This window comes from Peromyscus californicus, unplaced genomic scaffold (genome assembly GCF_007827085.1).
Source record: "Peromyscus californicus insignis strain IS unplaced genomic scaffold, ASM782708v3 Scaffold_12__1_contigs__length_115047231, whole genome shotgun sequence".
Lineage (NCBI taxonomy): Eukaryota > Metazoa > Chordata > Mammalia > Rodentia > Cricetidae > Peromyscus > Peromyscus californicus.
In genome coordinates this window covers 64,428,079-64,455,070 of record NW_026294413.1, presented here as the reverse complement: position 1 = coordinate 64,455,070, position 26,992 = coordinate 64,428,079, and the positions used below count along the sequence as shown (strand labels likewise).

The window sequence follows — 26,992 nt, the reverse complement described above, 5'->3', positions numbered from 1 at the left end:
CTTGTATTTGTTTGGGGCTGTGAATGTAGTGTAATAGTACAGCACTTGTCTAGCATACAAAAGACCTCACGCTTAGTTCCCACGCACATGAACACACAAGTACACACACATGCACATGCTTTAACTTACAAGCTGTGGGACTCTTGGAAATGGTCTCAACTTGTTCACTGTCAGGTGAAAAATAAAGGTTAAAAAAAAAGGTTAATTCTGAGTTGAGGTTTTTAAGTAAGGAGTTGGCAGTGAGGACATACAGATAGATGCCTCTGTGCTTGTTCAAGTCCTGAAATTCCCTTTACTGCAGAGATAGGTTTACCACACACTTCAAAATCCTCTGGAGCCCTTGACTTGAGAATTGTTATTGAACAGCACAGTTGGAAGTGAGAAAAAAATGTCCAGAAATATTCACTAACCGTCCAAGACAGACACTTATACCCCTTTGAAATATTTGAAGTAAGATAGCAATGAGGACATTCAATGCCTCATGCACCCCCTTTCCAAGCACACCTCTCCATTTAAATTGCTCCAGTGACTGACCTTGGGCCATCTTTAGTGGCCCTTACACACAAGTTAGGAGTACTGCCAAAATCTACTCCACGACCTCCCTGCCTGTGTTCGCTGGGCGCAGAACTAAATGATCTTTTTGGCTTTCTCTCTAGAACCTGAGCCAAGTACCACTCTTCATGAAACTTCATAGCCAAAGAAATTATATTTGACTAATGGCTTGAAAAGAAGGAGATGGTCAGAATTCCACAATGTGGACTCTAAAAACAAAAAGGCTGTTTAGTAATTTTAAGTATTATATGAGAGATAGTTCCATGATGAATGCATTTGCCTTTTATTAAATAGTTTGTGCTATCCAGAGGTTACTACTATTAACTGTATGAGTGGGGGCGGGGCAGGTACACATGCACACATATGTTTGGAAACCAAAGGACAGGCTCTCCAGGTATACTGGCTCAAGAAGGCTGTCACTAAGTATGGTCTGAGCAGCATGAATCTCTCACTTGCGTAGCTGGGAGACTCACAGTTTCTGACTCAGGATTGGCTTTGCTCCAGCCAGCCCTTGTACCCCATCTGGGGCCTCCAGTCAACAGGTGGCTTTCCCAATGTTCAGGTTTCAAGCATACCACCTGGAAACCCAGCTTTTATGCTCGGTTCTAGAGCTCCTGAATGTCAGTTTCCTTCTTCCGAAAGGCAGTCAGTATGTTCAACGAACACTTGGCAAACAGAGCCAAACTATTAGCTTTTTAAAGGTATTTTTTATTACGCATAGGCTCCGTGGGTTTGTATTTCTGTTTGGGTTACATAGTTGCAGTTGTGCCCTGTAATGTGGCCATGACAATGCTTCCAACATTAAATTTCCATTCTGTTTCACATTGTTTAGAAACATCGTCATAGCCATAAATGATGTTTCATCAAATTTAAGAAGCTCTTGATGGTAAAGAACATGACTAACGTATCTGTTACTAAAAGAGGGAGTGGATTCTGGCCAGTTAGTGTGAAGCACTATCTACCAAGAGACACCTAGTTTTTGGAGGTATTAGTATTTAGAAAACTTTTTTTTTTTTCCACTTGGAAAAGCTGCAACATTTACTACTAGTATATAGGGTGGTTATATCATAATTTATTTCCTTTTTTCTTTTTGAGACATTTAGGACTCTCCTTGGGTTTTTCAGTGTTATAATAAATATTGCAATAAACCTGGGTCTATGTAAATTTGAATATAAAGGTGGGATAATAAGGCTCATATTTTAATTATCTTGGGTTGTCAGAAGTGAGTTTACTCCTAAGTCAGAGGTTGTATCTAACATTCTAGAACCATAAGGGCCAAATTATTGTGCAGCTTGAACTCTCACCAGTTAGAAATGGAAGAGCCTGTTGCATTGCGGCACCATTCAGTTAGGGTTTGTCAGCATAGTAACAAAGGCTTCCTCGGTAGCCTGATGTTGTGCTGCACCCCTGTAATGCCAGGACTTAGGAGATAGGGAATCACAAAAGAAGCACAAGTTCAAGGCCATCCTCAGCTACATAGCCAGTATCAGGCCAGCCTAGACTACATAAGACACTGTCTCAAACAAAATAAAACAACAAAATCAAAACTCACTTTATTGTTAATGGGGAAAATAATTTTTCACTTTGAGTTTTCAGTTTTAAATTAAAGAGAGTGGTTAAATGTTACTGTGTTAACTATATTTCCTCTGTGTTTTTTCTTTTTTTTTTTTTTTTCTTTTTTTGGTTTTTCGAGACAGGGTTTCTCTGTGTAGCTTTGTTCCTTTCCTGGATCTCGCTCTGTAGCCCAGGCTGGCCTCGAACTCGCAAAGATCCGCCTGCCTCTGCCTCCCAAGTGCTGGGATTAAAGGCGTGCGCCACCACTGCCCGGCCTGTGTTTTTTCTATGTGTTATTTCCCTGGATTTTTTTCTTCTCAAAGAGATTTTCAGTTTTCGGTGGTTAATTTATAGGGTCTTACTGTGAAGCTCAGGCTGCCCTTGAACTCATGACCCGCCTCAACCTATACCATGGTCTTCATCCTGGCTGAGGTCTTCCTTTGGAGTGATGCTAACCAATGCTCTCTAGAATCCCTAGCACAGAATTCTCTTTTTTCCTGAAGTTTTAATTATGTATAGAAAATTAAAAATTTTTTGTGTTTGTAGTATATTTATAATAACATTGACTTTCCAGTGTCTTTGAGTTATTTGTTTGTTTTGCTGTTCTGGGAATAATAGAACTCAGAGCCTCGAGTGGCTAAGCAGGCACTCTGTGGCTAAGCCGTACCCCGGCCATTCTTTGTTTCTGATGTTTTTCCATTTATCTGTGTGTTTTCTGATGCCACTGTTACAGTAGTTCATTGCACTTTTCATTTCATTTCCCTTGCTAATCTTTTTATATTTGTTACTGGCTGTGGGGAAAGCACAGTGATAGGAAGCAAGCTTAGTATACTCAAGGCCCTAGTTTCAGTTTACAATTGCAAAAATATAAAAAGCCAAATCTGTTGTCCTTGCTTACCTGTTAATCATTAATAAATTCAGTTAGGGGTGTTTTTTTAACCTGTGATCGGCACTATATCAAACCATGAATTTTAGGAATCATTGATATTTTAATACTATTTAGACTTTCCAGTCAAGCAGTGAAACCACTGCTCTAGAGAAACTGTGGCACATGTGTGCAAGCAGACAGGCAAAGGAATATGTGATACGGTAATGTTTGCAATCGTCAATAGTTAAGAACAGTGAGAACCTGAAGGACCGATCAGAACATTGGAGCATAGTTATGCATTAAGATGTTCCACAAGCAGCCAGAGAGCTTGCTCTGTTTCACCTCTTCCAAGAGAGATGGCTAGGAAGCTTTCTACTTTTTTAAAAATATTTTATTTAGGGGTTGGATGACCCAGCAGTTAAAAGCATGTACTTCTCTTGTAGAGGACTGGAGTTGTAGTCCCAGCATCCATGATGGTTGGCTAACATAACAGAGGTCTGTAACTCCAGCTTCAGGAGGTTTTAATGCCTCTGGCTTCCACAAGCACTTCTCATGTGCACACACCTACATATAGACCCACATGCATACACATAATTAAAAGTGATGAAAATTTTAAAAAATTACTTAAATTATTATTTATCTAACCATTTTATTTAGAGCATTAAAACTTTATAATTTGTTATATTAAATAAAATATAGTAAAATAACTTTTTAATTAGAATATATTATATTATTTCATTTAGCTTAAAATATCAACACGGGAAAGTGCAATTGAAGAATTTTATTTTCAAATATAGACTACATTATTATTGCTCTTAATCACCTTATGGTATTAGATCTGAAAATCTATTCCTTCTGTCTGTCTGAAATTCTCAGTCAGCAACTACTCATTTCCTCCCTTCTCAGTTGTCCAGCCTCTGGCAACCATCATGGTAGTCTCAATTTTCATGAGTTCAGTTGTTTTAGAATACGTGTCTTTCTGTGCTTGGCTTGTTTCAGTAATGACCCATCTGTGCTGTCACAGGTGACATGACCCTCTCCCCTTCAGAGTTCTGTTGTTGTTGTTGTTGTTTTATTTGTTTGTTTTGTGTGTGTGTGTGGTTATATGGAGGTCAGAGGACAGCTTGTTGAATTGGTTTTCGACTTCTACCTTTACATAGGTTCTAGGGCTTGAACTCGGGATCTCAGCTTATATAGCAAGTGCTTTACCCACTGAGCCATCTCATTGGCCTGACTTCCCCTGTTTCTAAGGCTGAATAGCATTCTGTGGTGCCTGTCTTTTTTTTTTTTTTTTTTTTTGGTTTTTCGAGACAGGGTTTCTCTGTGTAGTTTTGCACCTTTCCTGGAACTCGCTTTGTAGACCAGGCTGGCCTCAAACTCACAGAGATGGTGCTGGTGGCGCACGCCTTTAATCCCAGCACTCAGGAGGCAGAGGCAGAGGCAGGTGCCTGTCTTTATTCATCCATTCATAGACATTATGTGTGTTAACTATGTGTTAACCGTGGGAGTAATGCTGGGTGATCATGGATGCAGATATTCCTTCACACATTGAGTTTAGTCCCTTTGGATATGCCTCCTGAAGTATAAAAACATTGACCAACTAGTTGGTGGGTCTACCAGTAATTTTTTGAGGACCTCCACACCATTGCTTGTCCTAGCTATACCAATTTACATCTCGACCACAAGCACACAAGAGCCCCCTCTGTCCATATTCTCACTAACTCCTGTTGTCTCTCGTCTTTTTGTATTTTAACTGGCTTGTGTCGGTCCCTTGGAGACCTGATTGTGGAGCCTGGTGTACTGCCTGCTCTGGCACTGCTCAGGTGGTCATCCCACCCTTCCATGGTTGGGGTGTGGCACAAGGCAGACAGAACAGGGATGAACAGCTACTGTGAGTTTGTTTCCTCGTCTCTGATTCAGTCCTTTCTGCTTCTATCACTGTTTCTCTTCTTCTCTTGGAGATTTCTGGGGTGGTTTCCATTTTAACTTGCAAATTCTTTTTTATTGTTACTCCCATACAAATGAATTATAATTGTAGATTCACAGCCTCCCACTTGTCCCGCTAACTATAGAAAGGCTTCATTTCAGAAACCATTTCTCATTTTTAGCATTAATTTTGTTGAGCTATTTGTGGGCTTGATTCCATTTAGTCTTTTCAGCATTATGTTTGTATAATACATATATAATACATATATAATCTGTGTATACAGATATTGTGTTTTACCTAGAGATTTAATTGGGAGGCTATAAACTTGCCTCCCCAGAGCCACGTTAATTTTCTCATGGTTCTGTGGGAATGGATGGGGCTGACCAGTCTGAGAAGTTTTTTGCATTGCTGTTGATTTTGAAAGGCCATTCTGTTGGAATGTGCTTTGAAAGAGGATTATTTGCTTCTTTTAAAAGCCACAAGACGCCGGGCGGTGGTGGCGCACGCCTTTAATCCCAGCACTCGGGAGGCAGAGCCAGGCGGATCTCTGTGAGTTCGAGGCCAGCCTGGACTACCAAGTGAGTTCCAGGAAAGGCGCAAAGCTACACAGAGAAACCCTGTCTCGAAAAACCAAAAAAAAAAAAAAAAAAAAAAAAAAAAGTCACAAGACAAATTTAAGTTTATACCTTATCATTAATAAGATTAATTTATTATCTTTAATCTTGACTAGAAAAGTCCTTTAAGTGATAGTTTAAATATTTTTTCTTCATGTATGTTTTGCTATTGTGATTCTGTTCCTTGTTTCCTTTTGTTGTGGCTGACTTTCTCCACTACCCTCTCTACTGTTATATTTTATGGGATAACACTACTTTCTTCATATTGCTATAAAGTACCCACATAAATATAATGATATATATGCACATTTAATATCCCTTGTCATCACTTTAGGTTTAAAAACATTACCATTATCATTATTTAACCTGTCCTGGCTTACTTTAAGAGTCTTTTTATTTTAAAATAGAAAAATGATAGTCAAGAATATTAACTTCTGAATCTAGTCCATTCATCAAGACTAGGTAGGAACTCAAGTATTTTTTTTCCCAGTACTGGGGGTAGAATGGAGGGGCCTTGTATGTGGGAGACCTGCTCCTACTCCCCTCCCCCCCCCCCTGGGGTACTCTTGAGTAGGGAGAAGTGAGAAATGTTTAGATAGAAATATAGAGGAGAGAGACAGATAGAAATACAGGATAGCCTCTGGAGGGCCTGGTCAAAACCTACCAGCCCCTCCTGTCTCGTCTAAAGAGCTATTTATAGAAATGCCAAAGGGTGGAGCAAAAGACCTCCCCCTAGCACAGCCAAGTGCAGACCCTTCCAAACACCTGGTAACCACACACTTGGTCAGTCCATCCCCTTCTGCAGCCCTGCTGGGTGAAGCAAGCTTAGGTCTCACTAGGAAACTTCTGTGGGCTCCCACACTTGTACATGCTAGGCAATTGAGCCACATGCTAGCCTGAACTTGTATTTGTGTAGCAAATGGTTCTGAATCACAGTTGGCTCGTTTTTAAGTGTGAGTAGGTGAACTAGAAACATGTCAAGCAGTGCACAGAGAGTAAAATCAGCAGCCAAGTTTGTATCATGGGAAAGGTACCCAGGCTGAGAGTGGATGGGGCTAGCCAATCTGAGGAGAAATGGACGTGCTAGGAGCTAAGAGTTAGCATGCTTTAACTTGGCTTGTTTTTGTTTGTTTAGCATTCCATATTGGAAGAAGAGATTCTTAAACATGAAAAAAATGCCTTTGTTTAGTAAATCACACAAAAATCCAGCAGAAATTGTGAAAATCTTGAAAGACAACCTGGCCATTTTGGAAAAGCAAGACAAAAAGACAGACAAGGTATGATTCAAAGCAAAACCATTATTAAAATGTGTGTATTTCAAGGCCAAGCCCATGTCAAAGCTTAATGAAGAACTAAGTGTGGTCCTTGTTATGCTCATAGATTGTTTCGGGTTTTTATGCAACTAGTAAAATGTTGGATTCACTGTCTGGAGCCTCTGACCCACCCCAAGTCTCTAGACGTCAGAGCTGTATCATTGTATTGTGTTATGGTGATGTAAAAGAGAGAACTGGCACATTACTTTCACGTTGTTTTGAGGTCTGACCAAGGGGGACTTCCTCATAAGGAGGGCTCTGTTCATTCTTTTGAAGGAATTTTAAGTCCCACATAGTTGGTTCTCTCTGCAATGAATAGATTCAAGATGACCTGCTATAAAATAAAAGTCCATAGGATGATAGTGTGTTTCTGTCTCAGAATATGATAAAACCTTAAACCTTCTAAGGAATTAGAGAAATATCTTGTTCTAATTCTGATATTCTTTGAGATATTGAGCCAAATTTTAGTTCAAATAGAAACTAAAATTAACCTTCATAAAGTATGTATAAATTTAAATGACAAACAACAGAAATAAACAAACCTCCTAATTTTCATAATTAATTGGGAAAAGGCCAGTTAAGCCCACAACACATTCCCATAGGCAACAGTGCTGATGAAGATTAAGAGCAGACCACTTCTGCTCACTACAAGTGACAAAGCACATACGTCTGAACTTTGATGACCTAGTCAGTAGTATCTGATGAGCAGGAAATATGCATTGCTAAGATCCTACAGTCCCACTAATGGTACCTGGACACATTCTTTGCGCATGTTTTTAAATGTGCATGCTGTACCAGGCTTTCTCTTTTGGGCCCAACCATCTCCCAAATCGTAACATGGAAACTTAATATTAGTTTTGAATGCTTGGCCTAGCTTAGGCTCATTTCTGGCTAGCTCTTTTAACTTAAATTAACCTGTTTCTCTTTATCTACCTTTTGCCTCAGTGCTTATTACTTTCTTCCTTCTGTATATCTTACTTTCACTGCTTCTCCTGGCTGGCTGGCTTGTGGCTGCCCAGCTTCTGGCCCTAGGCATCTCGCTCATTCTCTCTTCTCTTTTTCTCCCTTTCTCTCAAGCCTGGATTTCTCCTATTTATTCTCTCTGCCTGCCAGCCCTGCCTATCCATACTCTCCTGCCTAACTATTGGCTGTTCAGCTCTTTATTAGATCAATCAGGTGCCTTAGGCAGGCAAGGCGAAACAAATGCAACACATCTCTACATAATTAAACAAATGCAGCATAAACAAAAACAACACACCTTTACACGGTTAAAGTAATAGTCTACAGTATAAACAAATGTAACACATCTTTGCCTTGTTCAAATAATATTCCACAACAGTGCACCAGGAGAACTGTGTGAGAACGTACACTGCATCATAGTTCACAGCTTCTCAGTGAGAGCAGCCCCCAAATTCACAACCAGGAAAGACACTGCAGCCCAGCCAGCCACCCACGAGTGGAGGAGTCGAGATGTGGCACGTGATGAACTGCTGCCTCCGTGCAGCCGCAGGGAGAAGCCCCACCAATGGAAAGCTGAGGGAAAGGAGTGAGGTGAAAGGGCACAAGTCTTCCTTCAATTTCAAAATCAGGGGAGCTGCAGCTGTGCCACACAAAGGGAAGGAGAGTAAAGTAAATCAGCCATTGCTGTGGAAGGTAGATGACATCATAACAAAATACCTACAGTTACTAGCTTGTAAAAGGTAAAGTTGATTTGTCCTCAGAGTTTTAGAAACTTCGGTCTGTGGTCAGTTGGCCTCATTGCTCTGGGGACTCTGATAGGGACAGCACAGCCTGTTGGGAACATGTAACACAGCTTGTAGCTGGGATGAGAAAGGAAAGGGAAAAAGATCGTATGGTCCATCCCACAATCCCATTGGAAAGCATATTCCCAGTGACTAGGAGAGACCTCCCCTTAGGCCCTGCCGCCACCAGGATTGCCACACTGAACACATGGGCCTGTGGGGAACATATAAGGTCCAAGTTACTGTAATTTCATGAGATACATACAGATAAAAAGGTACACAAGGTGACGGGGTGGTGGAAATATGGTTTCCTGACTTGGATTCTTTATAATTATTCTTAAGCCTATAATAAGCTGAAGAATTTGAAAAATGCCTTTTAAGAAGTAGTGCCATGCTGACATAGTTCTTTTTTGTAGTTTGTCTTACTCCACTCATTTGCTTCTCATTTGTGATGACTGTGATACTGCAATGTAAAATCAACCAAAATATACTTTTTAAAAAAGAGAATCACAAATTGTTAACTAAATTAGTCTTTCCTTTGTCAGCTGTACCAGTTTAATGAGGCTTTTTGAGACAGAATTCTCATACCATATGATTTCTCAACTCTTGAGTTTTTACAACTCACAAGACTGTGCAACCATCACCACTATTTAATTCGAGAACATTTCCATCATTCCGAAAAGAAACCCACACCCTTTAGTAGTCATTCCTCCCATCCCACTCCCAGACTTAACACTAACTACAGTCTGCTCTATGGATTTGCTTATTATTCTTCAACTGGAGTAAACTGCTCTAAGTTTTACAAATTCAAAAAATATGATTGTGTAGGAGGAATAAGTATGTCAAAAGTTTATGAGTTTTGACAACTTGGGATTTTATGCCTGGACTATTGGCAGATCAAGAGAATAGGGATCCATCAAAAAACGGTAGCAAAAGACTTAAAGACTTGTAGCAGTTGGTAAGTCCTCAAAACACTCTATTTAGTTTTCAAGTACCAAATTAGACTATGAATATTGTTTGAGACTTCAATTATATTGTCTAATAAGAAATATTAGGGATCTTTTCACATAAATTTTAGTAACATTTTTTAAGGGTAAAAAAAACCCCAATACCTCTGATGTTTTTGTTGTTGCTGCTATTGTTTATTTGTAGCCAGAAAATGACCTTTGGTTGGAAATAGACAAGGCCCAAGAAGTGAGGGTGGGGGAGGGGGTTGGCCGGGTGGGTGGGGGATCTGTTTGCTTCCTTAAAACATAAATTTGTATTCTTCCTAACTATTGACATGCTTTCTGGTCACTAGGCTTCAGAAGAAGTGTCGAAATCTCTGCAGGCAATGAAGGAGATTCTGTGTGGTACAAATGACAAGGAGCCCCCTCCAGAAGCCGTGGCTCAGCTGGCACAAGAGCTCTACAGCAGTGGACTGCTGGGGACACTGATAGCCGACCTGCAGCTCATAGACTTCGAGGTGAAGGCTCTGTGCAAGACTGTCCCCCTGCTTCCTGAGAGTAAATACTGAGTGTCCGTACTTGACTTAGAACGACTGATGTCCCTCCTGGTTCTCAGCAGTAACTAAGTCCACACGACTTCAAACAATTAATGTCCACATATGATATTGAACAGCTTTCATAAAACTTTTCCAATCAGGTTCATTTTACAGGCAAAAAGGCATACTCTATTTAAGTTTTCTGCAGCTCGGTTAATGACCACTGTTCACAAGAGGTAACAGTTACTTGTGTACAAGGTACATTTTCAAGCACACAACGTATTCTTAGAACTACCTTTATGGCAAATACTTCATTATTCAACCCATTTTAAATTGCATTCATTTATTGGTGTGTATGTGTTTATGAAGGTAGTTGTGTGTCCTAGTCCACCTGTCAGAGGACAACTCTTCTGAGTAGGTTCTCCTGCCGCCTTGTGGGATGGAGAGGTCAAGTTCAAGACATCAGGCACAGGAACTTTCTTCACTCATTCAGCCGTCTCACTGGCCCTGTTCATCCCATGTTACAGATAACCCAAGAGTCTAGATTTTAGGTCATTTTTCTAAACCATGGAGTTACTAAGCTGTCATGTTTTATTATTTATGTCATATATTATTATTTATTGTATACCTTACAGAATAGTAAATTATGTGAATTTTTGTAGGAAGGTTTGTATATTCACTGTTTAGATGGTAGTCATCCTATTTTCCTATTTCTTGCTTTCTTTCTACCAGTATACTTGGTAGTATCAGGTTAAATGTTTGTTTGTCATTGATTTTTGGTTTTTCGAGACAGGGTTTCTCTGTGTAGTTTTGGTGCCTGTCCTGGATCTCACTCTGTAGACCAGGCTGGCCTTGAACTCACAGAGATCTGCCTGGCTCTGCCTCCCGAGTGCTGGGATTAAAGGCATGCACCACTGCCACCCGGCTCTCATTGATTTTTATAGACAGAAGATATGTAGATTTTTTTAAAGCAAATTGCTTTTAGCTTTATTCACAGACAAGTAGGCAGAAATTAATTACAATGATTCAGCTGACAGAAGGTCAGGGTTCTAGGGATCTGTAAAAAACTAGCCCACAGCTCCCTGAACAGATGAGATGGATAGAAAAAGTACAGACAAGATGGTGGGATTGTAAAATCAGGGTGTGCTGGAGAAGGGCCTCAGAGGACCCAGGCTCTAACTCATTCTTCCTTTCAGATACACCTGTCTGCCTTTTTCTCTCCCTTACTGTTTCTCCAACTGACGTTTTCTGGCCCATAGTCTCTTCTGTTCCTTGGGCTTGGCTTGTTAAATCTCTGCTTCCACTTAATTCCCATTTCCTTTTCTTTTTTTTTTTTTTTTTTTTTTTGGTTTTTCGAGACAGGGTTTCGCTGTGTAGCTTTGCGCCATTTCCTTTTCTGGCTATGCATGGAATCAAAGCATATTTTCACTATGTTCATATACTTAAATGGCCCTTTATGTAGTTTAAAATTAGATATCATGAACATAGTAGAAGCTTGGTATAGTGGAAAACACTTGCAGGTATCTAGAGTCCATGAACATAGTAGAAGCTTGGTATAGTGGAAAACACTTGCAGGTATCTAGAGTCCATTCTCTGCTTCTGATAGGACAACCAGTAAATTAACTCTTTTAGCCCAAATCTTCTCATCTCTATAGGGCAATGCAAGAATTCACAACACTTCTGTCAGTATTAAACTATGTAAAAGACATGCACACATATGTTATGTTATATTAAAAAATATAAATGCAAATGTATAAAAATATCAGAGTAGTTTCAGTTCCTCTCCAACTAAAGTGAAAAGCAAACTGAATTTGTTATAACCATTGAAGTTTTTTTTTGTTTGTTTGTTTGTTTGTTTGTTTGTTTTTTCGAGACAGGGTTTCTCTGTGTAGCTTTGCGCCTTTCCTGGGACTCACTTGGTAGCCCAGGCTGGCCTTGAACTCATAGAGATCCGCCTGCCTCTGCCTCCCGAGTGCTGGGATTAAAGGCGTGCGCCACCACCGCCCGGCCCGTTGAAGTTTTTAATTATGTTTTTTTTTATTATTATTATTAGTGGTGGTAGTGGTGTGTGTGTGTTTGCCAGTGCACACATAACATAGCTCACATGTGCAGGATAGAGGACATCTTTCAGGAGTTGATTATCTATTCCTACCAAGGATACAACTTAGTTTGTCGGCTTGAGTGGCAAGCACTTTTGCCTACTGAGATATATAGCAGGCCCATATTTATTTGTTTTGGATATAATTGGACAGTGACAGTGAATAAGAGAAAGAGTCCCCATTCTTGGATTATAATTATATTTCTGTCTCTCTTATTGCTTTGTATATTCCCTGAGTAGCCACATTATAAGGTATTGTTACCATTGATCTGCCTGAATTAGGTAAGAGGTAAGCCTTCTTTTATGTCCCACTAATATCTTATGGTGGGCTGCTGAAAGAACTATGCCAAGGGTGATTATGCTTTGAATACCCAGGGAAAATGGAACATCCGGTGCAGTAATATAAACAGTTTCAAAGTGCTAAGAGTGGGATAGGAAGAATAAAAGCTCTGAACAGCACCAATAAACATGCCAATGAAGAAGGGGAATTTCACGAGGGCCCCACCTCTAGACAAGGAAGTATAACCAACTAATTAATGTCTGCTAAGAGAGAGTGACCTAATCTCTCTATCTAGTCAGTTCTAGGACAGCTGAGCTACATAGTGAGACACTGTCTGAAAAAAAAGCAAAAAACCAGATTGTCATTATAGAGGTCATTATTGTGATAAAAAATAGCAAACAGTTCTTAACCTTATATATTCTTGTGGTAAAGCACAATACCTAGAACATAGTTACTAATGAATTGGATACTTGGTACATGCAGTTGTCCTCCCCTGACCCCTCGTAAGTAAATATTTCTTGCCTGAATGAACGGATGAAAAACACTTAAATTGAGGACAGTAGCTCTTTAGTGTCCCATCAACTGCACACAGTGCTGTGAGGCTGGAGCAGTCTCACCAGCTTCCTAGCCTGCTTACAGAAATGTGCTGCACATCTCTCTGGACTGCAGGCAAGACCCAGCAGCTCATAGGCAACACTTTTCCTTCTTGATACCAGAGTATCCATTCAAGCTAATGACTGCTTGATAAAATTCTTCCTGGTTTCAAAACTTATTCTAACCACATAGAAGCCCTTACCGTTGTCTCTCAGTCGATAGGTAGCATTTGGAAGCCCTTCTGTTTTGAAAGTACCTTGGGTACTAGGACTGTGTTTTGTACAGCTGAGCTACTGCTAAGCAAAGCTCTGAGGCACCTGGAGTTTTTGTGGGTTTTTTTGTTTTGTTTTTTTTTTTGGTTTTGGTGCACTCCAGTGTTACATAGCACTTTGACGTGCTGTTCTGTTCCTGCCCTTGGTCATATTCCTCCCAGCAGCCCTCTGAAAACAGGGCTAATCTTAGGTTGGTTGGTTGGTTGGTTGGTTGGTTGGATGGATGCAGGCTAGAGTAAAAGAAGGTACACTAGCCAGGCACAGTGTTGCACACCTCTAACCTCAGCACTCAGAGGGGAGGCTGGGATGAGAGGATCAGATGTTCTAGGATAACTGGGACTACTTAGAAAACTCTGTCAAAAAAGAAAGGTGAGACATCAATAAGCCATTTTTCTCAAGGAATTAATAAATTATTTAGTAGACAATCCAGGCTCTTTTGAATGTTGATCATAGCATTTCCCAAAGTGAAAATCTTTCACCATGTGTCTTTGAAGAGCACAGCAGTCATCTGACTAGAATTTCTGATGTTTTTGTAAATGGGAGGAAAAATTAGTGGTTTAGGGATGGGCTGCTGTTCTCCCCAGATAACTCGGGAGGAAGCATTCCTTGCAGGGGGCGGGGAGAACAACAAAAACATGAACTTTTGTTTAGAGTCCGCTGTGGTGGGGGTGAGGCAGGTTGTATGTGGTCTCTGGGCAGTGACCACAGGGAAAGCAGTGGACTTAGATAACCCTTGCAGAGAACAGTAGCAGAAATAGGAGAGATGTCTTCTTTAGCAGAAAGCTAGCGGGAAAAGAAATCAAGAAGAGAAGTGTTTGGAACAGAGAAAGAGAAGACTTGAGAACACCATCAAAAAGGAAGGAAGCGTAAGGAAATGATGACTGGGTAGATTGAAGATATGAAGTTGTTGCTACATGGGGCTGGGCTTCACCCTCGTTATCCTTGAGCCTTTCATAGGGACTGGTGTGAATGGTGTATGTTGAGTGAAGGACACCAAATGATTTTCCACACTCAGTATGGTAAGAAAATGCCAGTTGCCAGACCAAGACACTTAACAGGGTTTGAAAACTGGCAACCGGAGATTCAGATCTCACACTGACAGCAGTGGTGTTTGGGGAAGCAGTCACATTAGACTTGACATCAGGAACTAACTCAGGAGTCTGTGACGGATTCATTTCTCCATCAACAATCTAGAGGAAAGTAACTGAGGGGAATGGGACAAGAGGGGAGGATTCTGCTATCAGTAAGTAAGCGCTAAGAGACAGACCTGAGTTTAAAAGGGAAATCTCATTACTCAGCCATACACTCTTATCTAATCCTTTAAACTTTAAATTTGCTGACAGAGAAGAACCATGTGAGTTTAGTATAAGGTCAAGGGAAGGAGGGAGGGAGGGAAGGAAATGAAGGAAGTTAGGAAGGAAGGAAGGAAGGAAGGAAGGAAGGAAGGAAGGAAGGAAGGAAGGAAGGAAGGCAGGCAGACCTACCTTTACTGGATTCAGAAAGACTGATAGAAGTCAATGGGAGCTGACACAGCTTTCCCTTCAAGTACCTCCAGACATTTCTTGTACCCCGTTAGACCAGAGCCCACTTTGGAGCCCAGTGAAAGGAATCCCAGGAGGGGGCTGGGAGCAAAACCTGGAGAATGCCTTAACCAGACTGTAAGTTTGAGCAGCACCCGGGTTGTAAGTGAAGGGAAAGGAAAATAGGACAGGGAGGCCCTGTAGGGCAGGCAAGTCATTTCCGGAGACCCTGGACTGACTCTGGGGACTGGAGGTTGAGAAGCAGTTTAAATAGGAAGAGTCGCATGGTGTCCAGAGCAGTTGCTGGCATCTCAGTCAGAGGAACATGAAGAAGAGTTGCCACACGTTGATTGAGCTTACAGGTTTTGTACTGGAATATCTGTAGGGCAGTGAGAAACTAAGGAGTGAATCCTTGTTTTGTATGACAGAGAGGTCCTACAGAGGATCCTGGGGTACAGCTTTGAGGACAGTGACCTCCCAAATCCTCTTTGTAATGCTGCTGAACTCCCATGTAGCAGCAGGGGGACTGTGGCATGCTCTTTCCTTTTGGGGAAACTGCAGTGAGCCCCTTCACTGGAGATCATTGTAAAGGATCCATTGGCACCAGGTCGGAGCCCTAGGACATGAATTTTCCATTAGCAATTCCATACCTGCTTCCTGCCATTTTCCCAAGAGCCCCAGCCTCTAGCAGCAAGGTCAACCTTCTATAATGCTCCAGATCCTCAAGACAGACAAACAGGAACTCTATTGTATTCTCTCTGAAAAACAGTGAAAGCATGCAATTTTGTAACTGGTGCGTCCATCTTATTCTTTAGAACCAGCATTCAGAAGGAAGAAACACCTGAACTGTGAGTTCAAGGCCAGCGTAGTATACATATTCAGTTCCAGGCCAGGCCAGGCATCATAGTTAGACTCTGTCTTACAAAAGGAAACATGGGATTTATGACTAAAATGGCAAAGCCTCTGATATTGTGGGCTCGGGATCAAGCTTAGAGCTGTGTATTTTGAAATGTGGCCACTATTTAAGACCTAGCTTTAGGTCATTCTAGATTTTGTAATGCAAGGTGGTGAGAGGTCACGGGGTTGAAAACATATTGCATGGCAGGTATGACTTGCCATGTAGGAGTGGGTGCAAAGTCGAGTGTTCAGGCTGAATGAGAAAGCAACTCCAAGTGGCAGGAAACTGCACTGCTTGGTACAGTTGGGCTCGTTGGCAGGAAAGGCACAAGCTCTTGACTGGTTGTTGCTCACTGGTGTTACACATTCAAGAAAGGAACTTGTGAGAAGCAGGAAGAAAGCATTCTTCAAGCTGTTTCTATTTCTAACAGTACCAGTACTTCTACACAGAACCAGGATGAACCAGTTAAAGGTTAAATTAACTAGCTCATGAGATTCCGGAGTCCCAGGGGATGCAGCAGGTGTCTGCTGGGCACAGTGGGGCTTTCAGACCCTCTTTCTTTGTATGTAGTTTCACCACGGTAGAAAGCCCCACAAAACAGATGCCTAATCACCTCGTTAAGATGCTTTATATCCAAAATTTATGAAAAACTTTAGTCCCTAAATGTATTTCCCTCTTCTCTGGCCCCATTTAAAGCTATTCTTTTGATTTTATTACTTTGAAAGACTGAAATCATGCAACCTGATGATTCAAGCCTTCCCTGTGGAGGTCGGAGGATAACTTCATAGAATCAGTTCTGTCCGCCCACCTTTACATGGGTTCTAGGGATTGAACTTGGGTCCTCATGGAGCACTTTACCAAGATTTCTCTTCAGCCCTTTAAAAAAAAAAAAATCATAGTACCACAGTACTGTTACAGTTAATTTGTGTTGTTGTTGTTGAATAACAGAATACTTGAGATTGGATAATTCATAAGCAGTTATTTGTTGAATGAATGAATGAATGAATGAATGAATGAATGAATAACATGTAAGGGACTTTATTTAGTTGAAAAGTTAAAGAGCATGGCCAAGAACCAGTATTTTCCAGCTTTGGTTAAGGACCTTGTCCTAATTTAATTTCTCCAGGAAGCAGAAGGGACATAGCCTCATCTGGAGGGAGAAAAGGAGACCCAAGTCCTGAGGTGGCTAATCCATCCCTGCAAGAAAAGCACTAGCCTACCCACAAGGCCTCTGTGCTCCTGACTAGCGCCCGACCAGTCCCCGCCTTCCAGCCCCCACTGCTTCTGGACAAACTTCAAATGAGCTTGGTGGGACAAGCAATAGCAGCTAGACGTTATACTCACCCTTTTTAGTGCGTTGATTAGTAATGGTGGATAGCTCTAACATCCCCAAGGTTTCCTTCTGCCCTTGGCTAATTAGCTCCTTTTCCTACCCCCAGCTTCTTTCCAGTAGTAATGTTTACCACACAGCCCTAACCCCATTTTTACCTTCACAGAAAAATCATGTAAGCAGAAACAGTGTGCAGCCCTTCAAGTCTGACTTCTCTTGATGCAGGAGAAACTGGAAGTAGTAAAATGAATGCTCTAAGGACTAATAAACTTGCTTAGAAAATATGAAGTTACACAAAGTAGAATTTACCTAAGGAGTGCTTCCTCCTATGGGACTAGAAGATGATCTTGTTAAAAACTGGGAAATAAAATTCTGCACCATAATTAAAATTTAGGGTTGCTGACAACCCTGACTTATAGTTGGCCATTGGGTCTATCCTCATATCAAAGAACATGCCTCTAAGAGGTAGATCAAGGGGCTGTGGCAGGGTCACACCACCATTAAGTCCTGGACTACCAAGAAGTACCCTGTACTCTTATCAGGAGAAGCCTAATTCCGCCAAGTAGGCAAGATGACCCTGAGCAACTAACGAGTCAAGAAGAGCCACACTGGTGTATGCACTTAAGAAACAAGTCTGGCAGTCCGTCCTTCCTGTCTCCCATCTACCCAGGTGGCCAGGATTGCAGTCTCCTGTCTTTTTAAATTGTTCAAAGTATCCAAAGTAGTATTCTTACTGATTATTTGGGATTTCACATAATGCACCTCGATCACACTCACTTCCCAGTCCTCCTCCCAGGTCCATCCCCTACCCTTGTGACCTTCTCCCAGAAAAAAGAAAAAAAACAACAATTTTTTACCTGTGCCTTATAGTGTGTGTTTTGATATGTGGGCTACGATTATTTTTTCTTTATAGTTTTAGAATTATTTTAGCAATCTTTATCATTATTGTTACTATTCCTTTTTTTTTTTGAGACAAAGTCTCACTAAAATAGCAACAAATAAACCAAGAATGACTTTGCCTTAAAAATACACTGTTCAAAGTATAACCTGAGGCCTGCACCTAAAAGACATTTAAAAACGACAGCATATGTGAAATGCATAAGCCTAAGTAAGGTATACCTAAGTTAACATCTTCTATTCGAAGCTGACTCCTCTTTAAGAATCAGCCAGAGCAAGACATGCACTATTATTAAAGAGCTATTTCCTTTTTTAATCTCTAAATGTGTAGTGATTTCTCACTTCGAAGGCATATTAATTCACTCTCACTCGGTGTGACGCACTTGAGATTCACCTCAGCCATTGCCTTGACCAGGAGATTGTTTCTTATTGATGAGCTCATTGGATGGATGTTGCATAGAACATTCATCCATCCCCACCTGGAAGAGACTTGTTATGTTTCCAGTTTTACCATTTACAAGTAAAGCCGTATATCCACTTGTGTATAGTTTTTTACAGATGAAAACAGATTTTTGTTTACCACAGACAAAGTGCCCATGAGTGAGGTTGTTGGGTGTTGCTGTTTGGTTCTGTTTTTTCATTTTATCTGTTCAGATGCTAGTGTTGTCTCACTGCCGGTTTTCTTTGCAATTTCTTAGAAACTAATCAGAATGAGTTTCTTTTCCTGTGTTTATTTACCACCATACTTGTTATGAAACGGGAGCTCTTTTGTCCCCCCCCCCCCCCCCCGCTTTTTTGATGGCTGAATTCTGAGAATTTTTAAAAAATATTTTTATTTTACTTAATATTGTGTGTGCATGGACATGCATGCTACAGCATGTGTGTGGAGACAAGAGGACTTCATGGAGTTTGTTCTCTCCTTCCATTTTTGTGGGAGTTCTTGGGGTTCAACTCGGGTCATCAGGCTTCCCAGCAAGCATTTGACATGCTGAACCATCCCGCTGTCCCAGGAATTCTTTATGTATATTTTGTATATAAGTCAGTGCCCACAATTTTAAAGCAAGTATTTCCTAACCCTCTCTTCTAGTTTCTTGTCTCTGTACTTACAGCAGTTACTTCTGCCCATTTTACTCCTTTTCTCACTTTCTTGTTTGATTTCAGTCAATACTCCCTTACATGTTCTTCATTCATTCATTAAACACATAACTGCTGACCTTTTATGGATTTGTCAGCTAACGAGTGCCCTTCGGGCTGGAAATCCATTAACTAATATGTAATGCTAAGTTGCCACATTAATTTGGGGTCCATTTTTGGATGTAACTTCCTTATAATCAACACCATTTTGGTGGTTTTCTATTTTCTACTTCTTGGGCCACTTCTGCATTCCCATTTTCTCTAATTCTCTTTACCTGGACCCTCTAGTCTGGCTTGAGAAGTGGTCTCTGGTAGCAAAACTTGTTCCTGTTACCCACAGGGGCTCTCTCTGCCTCTGTACACATTTGCTAATGAACTAGAAGAATGCTTTCCTCTGTGTGAAAGTTGGATGGAGCTCTGTGGAGTTTCATTGCTGCTGTTCACTGGAATGCTGTGTGGAAACGTTCTTGTGGCATTTTACTGGGAGGTATGAAAAACATAGTCTTATGACATTTCGAACAGGGCTAGTATTTATTCCACAATATTGCCCTGTAGAGTCCAGCAAAATTTGCATACCACAGAATTGCTTTAGTTTAAAACTACATTTATGCTTACAGATATGCCTCTTTTATATAACAAATATAGCACTTACAATCCTTATAAATGATATCCAGGTACTATGAACACTTTTTAATATTTTAAAATTATAACAGCAACTGATTCTGAAGTGCTCCCCTCCCATAGTGGGGGTGGGACAGGGCTAGTGCATGCCTAGCAAGCATCCTCCTCCAGGTATATCACAGGGTCTCAAGATTCACTTCAAAAATGTGCATTTGGGTATGGTGACATACTTTAAAGGAAAAAATAATTTGCTTTCATAGTACTGAATTTTTATTTCCCTGTCTCCTCAGTCCCCTGAATTAACCAGCCCCCCCTTTCATTTTTCCACCTTCTCCTCTTCTGCCCTGATTTTTTTTTTTTTTTTTTTTTTTTGGTTTTTCGAGACAGGGTTTCTCTGTGTAGCTTTGCGCCTTTCCTGGAACTCACTTTGGAGACCAGGCTGGCCTCGAACTCACAGAGATCCGCCTGGCTCTGCCTCCTGAGTGCTGGGATTAAAGGCGTGCGCCACCACCACCCAGCCTGATTTCTTAATATTTCTCTCTGAAAGAAAGTGACCGCAATGGACAACTGTAGCCATTTTGGGTATTTAATCATTGCTGATATTTTAATATTCCAGTCTCTTCTGCTGGTTAGCTAGAGCACATTTCTGTACTGCATCTCTGTGTGTGTGCTGCGGCAAGGGTGTGAAGGTCCAAGAGCAGTTTGCCGAAGCCGGTTCTCTCCTTCCAGCATTAAACTCAGTGCTGTCAGCCTTGGCAGACAGCACTGAGTGTTACTAACTTTTCTGTTGTTTGGTTAGGTTATTGTTTTGTCTCTTGGCAGACAGCACTGAGTGTTACTAACTTTTCTGTTGTTTGGTTAGGTTATTGTTTTGTCTCTTGAGACAGAGTCTCACTGTGTAGCCTGCGCTGATCTGGAACTCACTGTGTAGCTCAGGCTAACCTTGAAATTGTGACAGTCTTCCTGCCCCAGCTTCCTGAATGCTAGGATTGTGGTTGTGAGCTACCCTGCCCAGCAGTTGCTGCTCTTCCTTACAGCAGCTGGGATAAAGTTCCTTGTGTCTCTAAAAATAGAGCTGGATTATGTTATTTTAAAAAATGATCAACAAAGAAAAATGTCTTTTAAAAATGTAACCTCCTTGTTGTGAAATAGGTGTTGATTACTAGCAATTGTAAGGAATGGTTCGGAGTGACACCATGGACCTCACCTGCTTTTCGTAAGAGTAAAGTCCTGCCAAACTGTGGCACAGCCAGGATGTCCCCACTGACAACACAGACTGTGGACCTTTTCCACTATCACAGACATCCCTCCCTGTGCCGCTAACAGTGACACCCACATCTCTGTCGGCTACCACCACATCCCTGCCGTTAGCTGTTCTAAACTAGATCATTCTCTGTTCTAGAACTTCGTTACTTCAAAATCCTCATGTGGATGGAGCCATTTAGTGTGTAACCTCCAACTGGTTTATCATAATGGACACAATCCCTCAAACTCCATCCAAGATCCATTAAGATCTTGGAGATTTTCATTTTTGTAAAGATTTCTATCTTCTTTTTAGAAGTCTAAAGTGTTTTCTGAATTTGTATGTGTAGGAGGTTGCTAGGGATCAGACTCAGGACCTTGCACATGTTCTGCTTTTCATGAGGTAAATGCTACTCTTTTCAGAATTTTTTCACTTTATTACTTTCCCTTTTAAAATATTTATTTGTTTTTTTTTATTTTATGTGTATGGGTATTTGCCTGCATGCATATGAGTGCCTCATGTCTGTGAACTCGGAAGAGGATGTTAGTCCTCTGGAACCAGAGTTAGAGATGGTTGTGATCCATCATAAGGGTACTAGGAACCAAATCTCGGTCCACTTCAAGAGCAGCAGGTGTTCTTAACTTCTGAGGCATCTCCCCAGCTCTGCTTTTACTTCTCTTAATCTGCATTTAGTTTGTGTTTTATAAAACTAACAGCTTTAAAGGGGCTTGAACTGTAGCCAAATGATGGAGTGTTTATCCAGCATGCACAAAACCCTGGGTTCAATCTCAGTACCGCATCAGTCTGGTGTGGTGGCACATACCCATCATCCTCGAACTCAGGAGGTGGAATCAGAAGGATCACAGGATACATGAGATCCTGGAAAGGGTGGGGCAATTTTAAGACTGAGTTATTAATGAATAATCTTATTGATCTCACTTTTGGGTTTTAGTTTTTTTTTTAAGTGTCTCTGTGTTAAAAAATGACAAATTTAAAAATGAGAGGGATCAGTTGCATGTTTGTGGTAAGAGATACATGGGTGTTCCATGTATCTGATGAGTCACACTTCCTTTTTTTTGTTTTGTTTTTGTTTTTCAAGATAGGGTGCTCTGTGAAATAGCCCTGGCTGTCTTGGAACTCACTCTGTAGACCATGCTGGCCTTAGACTCACAGAGATCCTCCTGCTTCTGCCTCCCAAGTGCTAGAATTAAAGGTGTGTACCACCACCGCTAGGCTGAGGCACACTTCTAAAGTAATTGCTTAGTCTAATAGTATTTACTGAGTGCATACTATATTCCAGCCTAGTGTGTGTGTGTGTGTGTGTGTGTGTGTGTGTGTGTGTGTGTGTGTGTGTGTGTATTCAAATGGGCCCTGTATCCTGTAGAGCTAACAATACAAGGAGGAAGTTAGAAACAAAACCCATTCCTTTCAGTGCACTTTCTTGAACATGTTGGGAATCACTTTCAGATGATGGCTAAGAACTGAGACCTTGAACTCCATCAAGTGAGAATAGAATCCTGGCTGTTCCACATTCCATGCCCTCAGTGTCCTCTTCCTAATGTGCCCCTCATAAAGTTGTTGAAGAGACTGAATAGTGCATGCTAGCTGTTGACATAAGTTCCTGGCATGGATTCAGTACTCACTAAAGGTGTTCTGCTCTGACAGGAGGTGGAGGTTCAAGGTAGTCAGGAAGAAGAGGGACCAGTTATTGTGGGCAAAGGGTATTATTAAACTATAGTAAGGACATTCATCTCAGAGGAGAATATACTGAATTGAGTCTTGTAACATGGACTGTGGAACAGCATGTAGGACACAAGGAGAACATGGAGAACATGAGCCAGAGCTGCAGGAACACTAAAGATTGTGTGTGAGCACACATCCCAGTCAGTTGGGAGCAGTAGAACCTGATGCAGGAGTACAAAGCAATAGGCAGGGCTATGTCTTGGAAGGGGCTGGACTTTTCTAAGCATAAAGGAGATACTGAGGAGCGTAAGAGAGGAGACTGCTATCACTTCTTGGTAGCTGATTTTGCAGAGTGAAGATGCTTTGAAAGGGGGGCACAGAGTAACTCAGAGCCTTTGATAGTTGAAAGACAAAGAGCAGGATAATTGGTGTCATTCTTACCCCCTCTTTTTATATGTGAAACATGGGTCCAGTTCATGGATTCTGTTATAGAATCAAGCTCAACTCAGTTGTAGGATGTGGGAAGACTCAAAAGCCTTGTCGAAGATTGGCAGTAGTTCCTCTAGTTCAGGCAATTAGGCTAGAAACTCTCTTCTCTTCCTCTAGCTATGTGTGATTTCACATAGGTAAGACATATACATACAAGTTGCATATTACATAGGGGAAACTTGCATTTTTAAATTTACATCTCATTTTTAAAAAGTTTTTCAAAGGCCCTAAGGTAACAGAATAGATAAAGTGAAGGGATAGTATTACCCAGAATTAGCTGTTAAGAAAAATAATTTGACTCTCACATTTTCTTTATTCTTAACTTATGTTCTTCTATTTTCTCTCATTTATGGAGATTTTAAAATATCAGTTACTGTTTTCTTCGTGAGAAAGCTAGAAGGAGAAAAAGCATAAAAAATTCAATTCTTGCTGCTACTTTGTGCACATCTGTGCCTTTGTATTTCCAGTTGTGCAAATGAACTTCATCTTGCCAAGTTCCCCACCGTACACATTGGGTGAAGAGTTCCACCCATGTAATGGACTTTGTGAAGATAAAGGAAAAGAATGAATTCCTAGTTCTGCACTTTATATGGGATGACACTATCTCTATGAGAGTGTGTGTCTGTATCCCACATGCCATACAGTTTATCCATTTAAAGCATATCACTTAATGGTGACATGTTTCTCTAACAGGGAAAAAAAGATGTGACCCAGATATTCAACAATATCCTGAGAAGACAGATCGGTGCACGGAGTCCTACTGTGGAGTACATCAGTTCTCACCCTCACATCCTGTTTCTGCTCCTCAAAGGGTACGTACCTGGCTTCCTGACAAGTAGCTGTTACAAAGTGTGCAGTGTGCCTCCGTGGCCCCATTTGGAACTGCGGGGTTAGTGTCTGCAGGGTAAGAGCACATCCAGCTGGCTCTAAATGGCTTAAGCCTAAAGGAAGTCCTTCCTTTATGCTGTCTCCTCGGTGTTGTTTCCACTCCCTCCCTCTCTCTGCTCTGCCTTTTTGCTGTGTGTGTCTCTTTCTGTTATATATCTTTTGCTCCCTCATCTGCCCTGTTCCTAACTGCCCAATTACTATTTTTCTGCTTTCATGATGGTATGTCTCATCATTACACACACATATGCATTCAAGCACATACATGTATATTCTAGTTCTCCAACTCAAACAATAGGGGTAAACATTCTTGAAGTAGCTAACATGTCAAAGTCGAGATAAGTTATCTCTGTGAGGATACAATAGATGTTGCTGTGTTTATGCAGAGCTCTAAAGAGGAAAAAAAAAAACAACACTGAATTCCAGCTAGAAAATAGAATCCCTGGTATTGCTTTTGAAGTCCACTTACACTTGTGTCTCGAGCATATCGAGGCTACTTTGAATTCTCGACTTTGGTGCTCTAGGTGCCGTGAGGCATGCACACAGCAGGTGATGGTCCTCCCGTGCTGCCTTTCTGTTCCTGTTCCGTATCTCAAGCCAGCACAGCTCATTTTACTGCGTAGTATTCTTGTTTCCAATGTTGTGGGGCCACATGACGTCTGTTCCACCTGTGTCACGTTCCTCCCTTGTCAATTTATAAATATTTAATTGTGATTAAGTGATATATAACACAGTTTGAAAATCAGCTCTATTGACAAACAGGAGCTCTTTGCTTCTTCTCCATCCCTCTGTCCCATTGCCCAATGACAGCCATTCTTTTTTATTTGAGTTGTAAAAATCATACATTTATCTCTGCGTTACAAATAATTCTTAGCTTTTGAGTTGGTGGGAGCTAGTGGTCTACTAAGTTAATAGATTACAAATGGATTTTATCTGTTAGTCACATGGTGTTCTAACACAGAGATAGCCAAGGAAATGACCATGTAGGGCCCAAATCCAGCCCCAGGATAAGGCTTGGACCTGCACTATGGAAGCCCCTCCACACCACTGCCATTCTCATCGGTCAGTCAGTTCTGCATACACCACTTCTTTCCAGGCATTCTCATTCACTAGGGCAATTCAGATGTAAAGGGTTGGTGGTGGGGGGGGGGGTGTTGGTGCTTCTGAGGACAGAATGGATAAGGAGAAATATTGGCTGGATAGCTCTACCTCATCCAGTATAGGAAAGAGCACTTCACATTTAGTCCTTTGTTAAAGGTCAGCATTTTGACTAAATTACCTCTTGTGAAGATCCTTGAAAACAGGCTGTAACTTGATTGGTCCATTTCTACGTCAAGCAATGCATTATTTAGGGGCTAAATGGTGACATGCTACACTGAACACAAGTCCAGCCACATGGAATGAAATTGATACTTGTATAACAAGAAGAATTATCTGGATGCAATGCATAAGGAATTTAGAGCCCACATTTTATGAAAAGGACTTTTTAAAGGACCATTTCATTCTAAACTAATTTCTCTTCTGGCTGAGACAGATGGCATTCTACCTGAGGATGAGGTCGTCAAACTCCTCTCAGTGTTCCAGACAGAAGTCATAGCTATGAGATGCTCTATCTAATGTTAAAATCACACATATCTCCCCAAATCTTACATTTTAAGGTCATTACAAAAATTTTCAACCATCTACAGAAGTAACAAATGCAAGAGTTCATGTACCCATCACTCAGACATCACTATTTTACTTGGTGCATGCCATCTCTCCCCTGTGCGGGACTCAACCCTTTTTAGTTGAGGTATTTTAATGCACATCCTTGAACACTTCAATAAGCATCTCAAAAAGAAAGGTAGTTTCATGTAACCACAGTGCATTTAAAAGTTAATAATTCAGTAGCAACCAATACCCAGTCAACACTCAATTTCCCTTATATTTTTCCCCCTACACTTCACATATTGCAATAAGTATCCTAATAAGGTCTACTTACTGTATTTTGTTGTGATTTTTCTTAGCCAAAAAATTTTAAGTCCCTCTCATTTAGCACCTCATCCATCCACTTATTTCTGTGCTGTGAGTCTGTTGAAAAGTAAGTTGTCTTGCACAATGTCCTCTGTTGTGGAGTTATCACACTGCTTTCTTATAGAATGATTTTAAATTGTTATATAATCTGGCATGGGGGTGGCCAGCTGGTAAAAGTGCTTGCCTGATACTAAATCCTGGAACCTACTCCTAAAAGTTGTTTTTTGGCTTCTATGCATGGCACATGTATTGTCTCTCCCCATAATATTAAATTAAATAAGTTTTTAAAATAATAGTAAATCTTTCCACTATTACCTGTTTCTAGGCTAGAGATTCTATTTAAAGACTTGATTAGATTCAAATTGAACTTTTATTTTGGCAGAAGTATTTTACAAGTAGTTTTCCAGTCATATCAGTAGACATTTCTCTAGTGGTGCTGAGACTCACTCTAGGCTCAGGGTGTTGTACAATATTTTTTAAAGTGTGTTGCTTTTGTTTTATGTTACATTTGTATAACTCTGTGAAGCTGTGTTACTGTGCCTGTCTAAAACACCTGATGGTCTAATAAAGAACTGAATGTCCAATAGTGAGGCAGGAGAAAGGATAGGCAGGACTTGCAGATAGAGAGAATATATAGAAGAAGAAGGATCAAGAGAAGGAGGAGGACTCCAGGGGCCAGCCACCCAGCTATAGCAAGCCATGGAGTAAGAGTAAGATTTACAGAAGTAAGAGAATGGAAAAAGCCCAGAGGCATAAGGGTGACAGGATAATTTAAGATAAGAAAAGATGGTTAGAAACAAGCCAAGCTAAGGCCTAGCATTTATAAGTAAGAATAAGCCTCCGTGTGTGGTTTATTTGGGAGCTGGGTGGCAGGCCCCTTAAAAGAGCAAAAACCAACCAACATTTTGGCACCCAACATAGGGCACCAAAATGTTGCTGGATTTTCTTTTACTCTTTCTCTCTCTAGGGAACAGCCACCCAT

The 26,992-nt window shown here is 40.9% G+C and overlaps 1 protein-coding gene across 6 annotated transcripts in view; it reads left to right on the top strand.

Moving 5' to 3' along the window:
- The window catches only part of Cab39l (calcium binding protein 39 like), a 127,909-nt gene that overhangs the window by 58,498 nt on the left and 42,419 nt on the right, over positions 1-26,992 (top strand). For 5 of the 6 annotated variants that reach the window (XM_052733074.1, XM_052733077.1, XM_052733075.1 and 2 more), the window contains 3 exons: positions 6,651-6,792; positions 9,871-10,035; positions 23,806-23,924. In XM_052733074.1, the coding sequence (XP_052589034.1) occupies positions 6,682-6,792; positions 9,871-10,035; positions 23,806-23,924 (395 nt within the window). In that variant the 5' untranslated portion in view covers positions 6,651-6,681. Of the gene's footprint in view, positions 1-4,761; positions 4,866-6,650; positions 6,793-9,870; positions 10,036-23,805; positions 23,925-26,992 lie in introns of those variants that run through there. The other variant, XM_052733078.1, reaches the window with a different exon arrangement.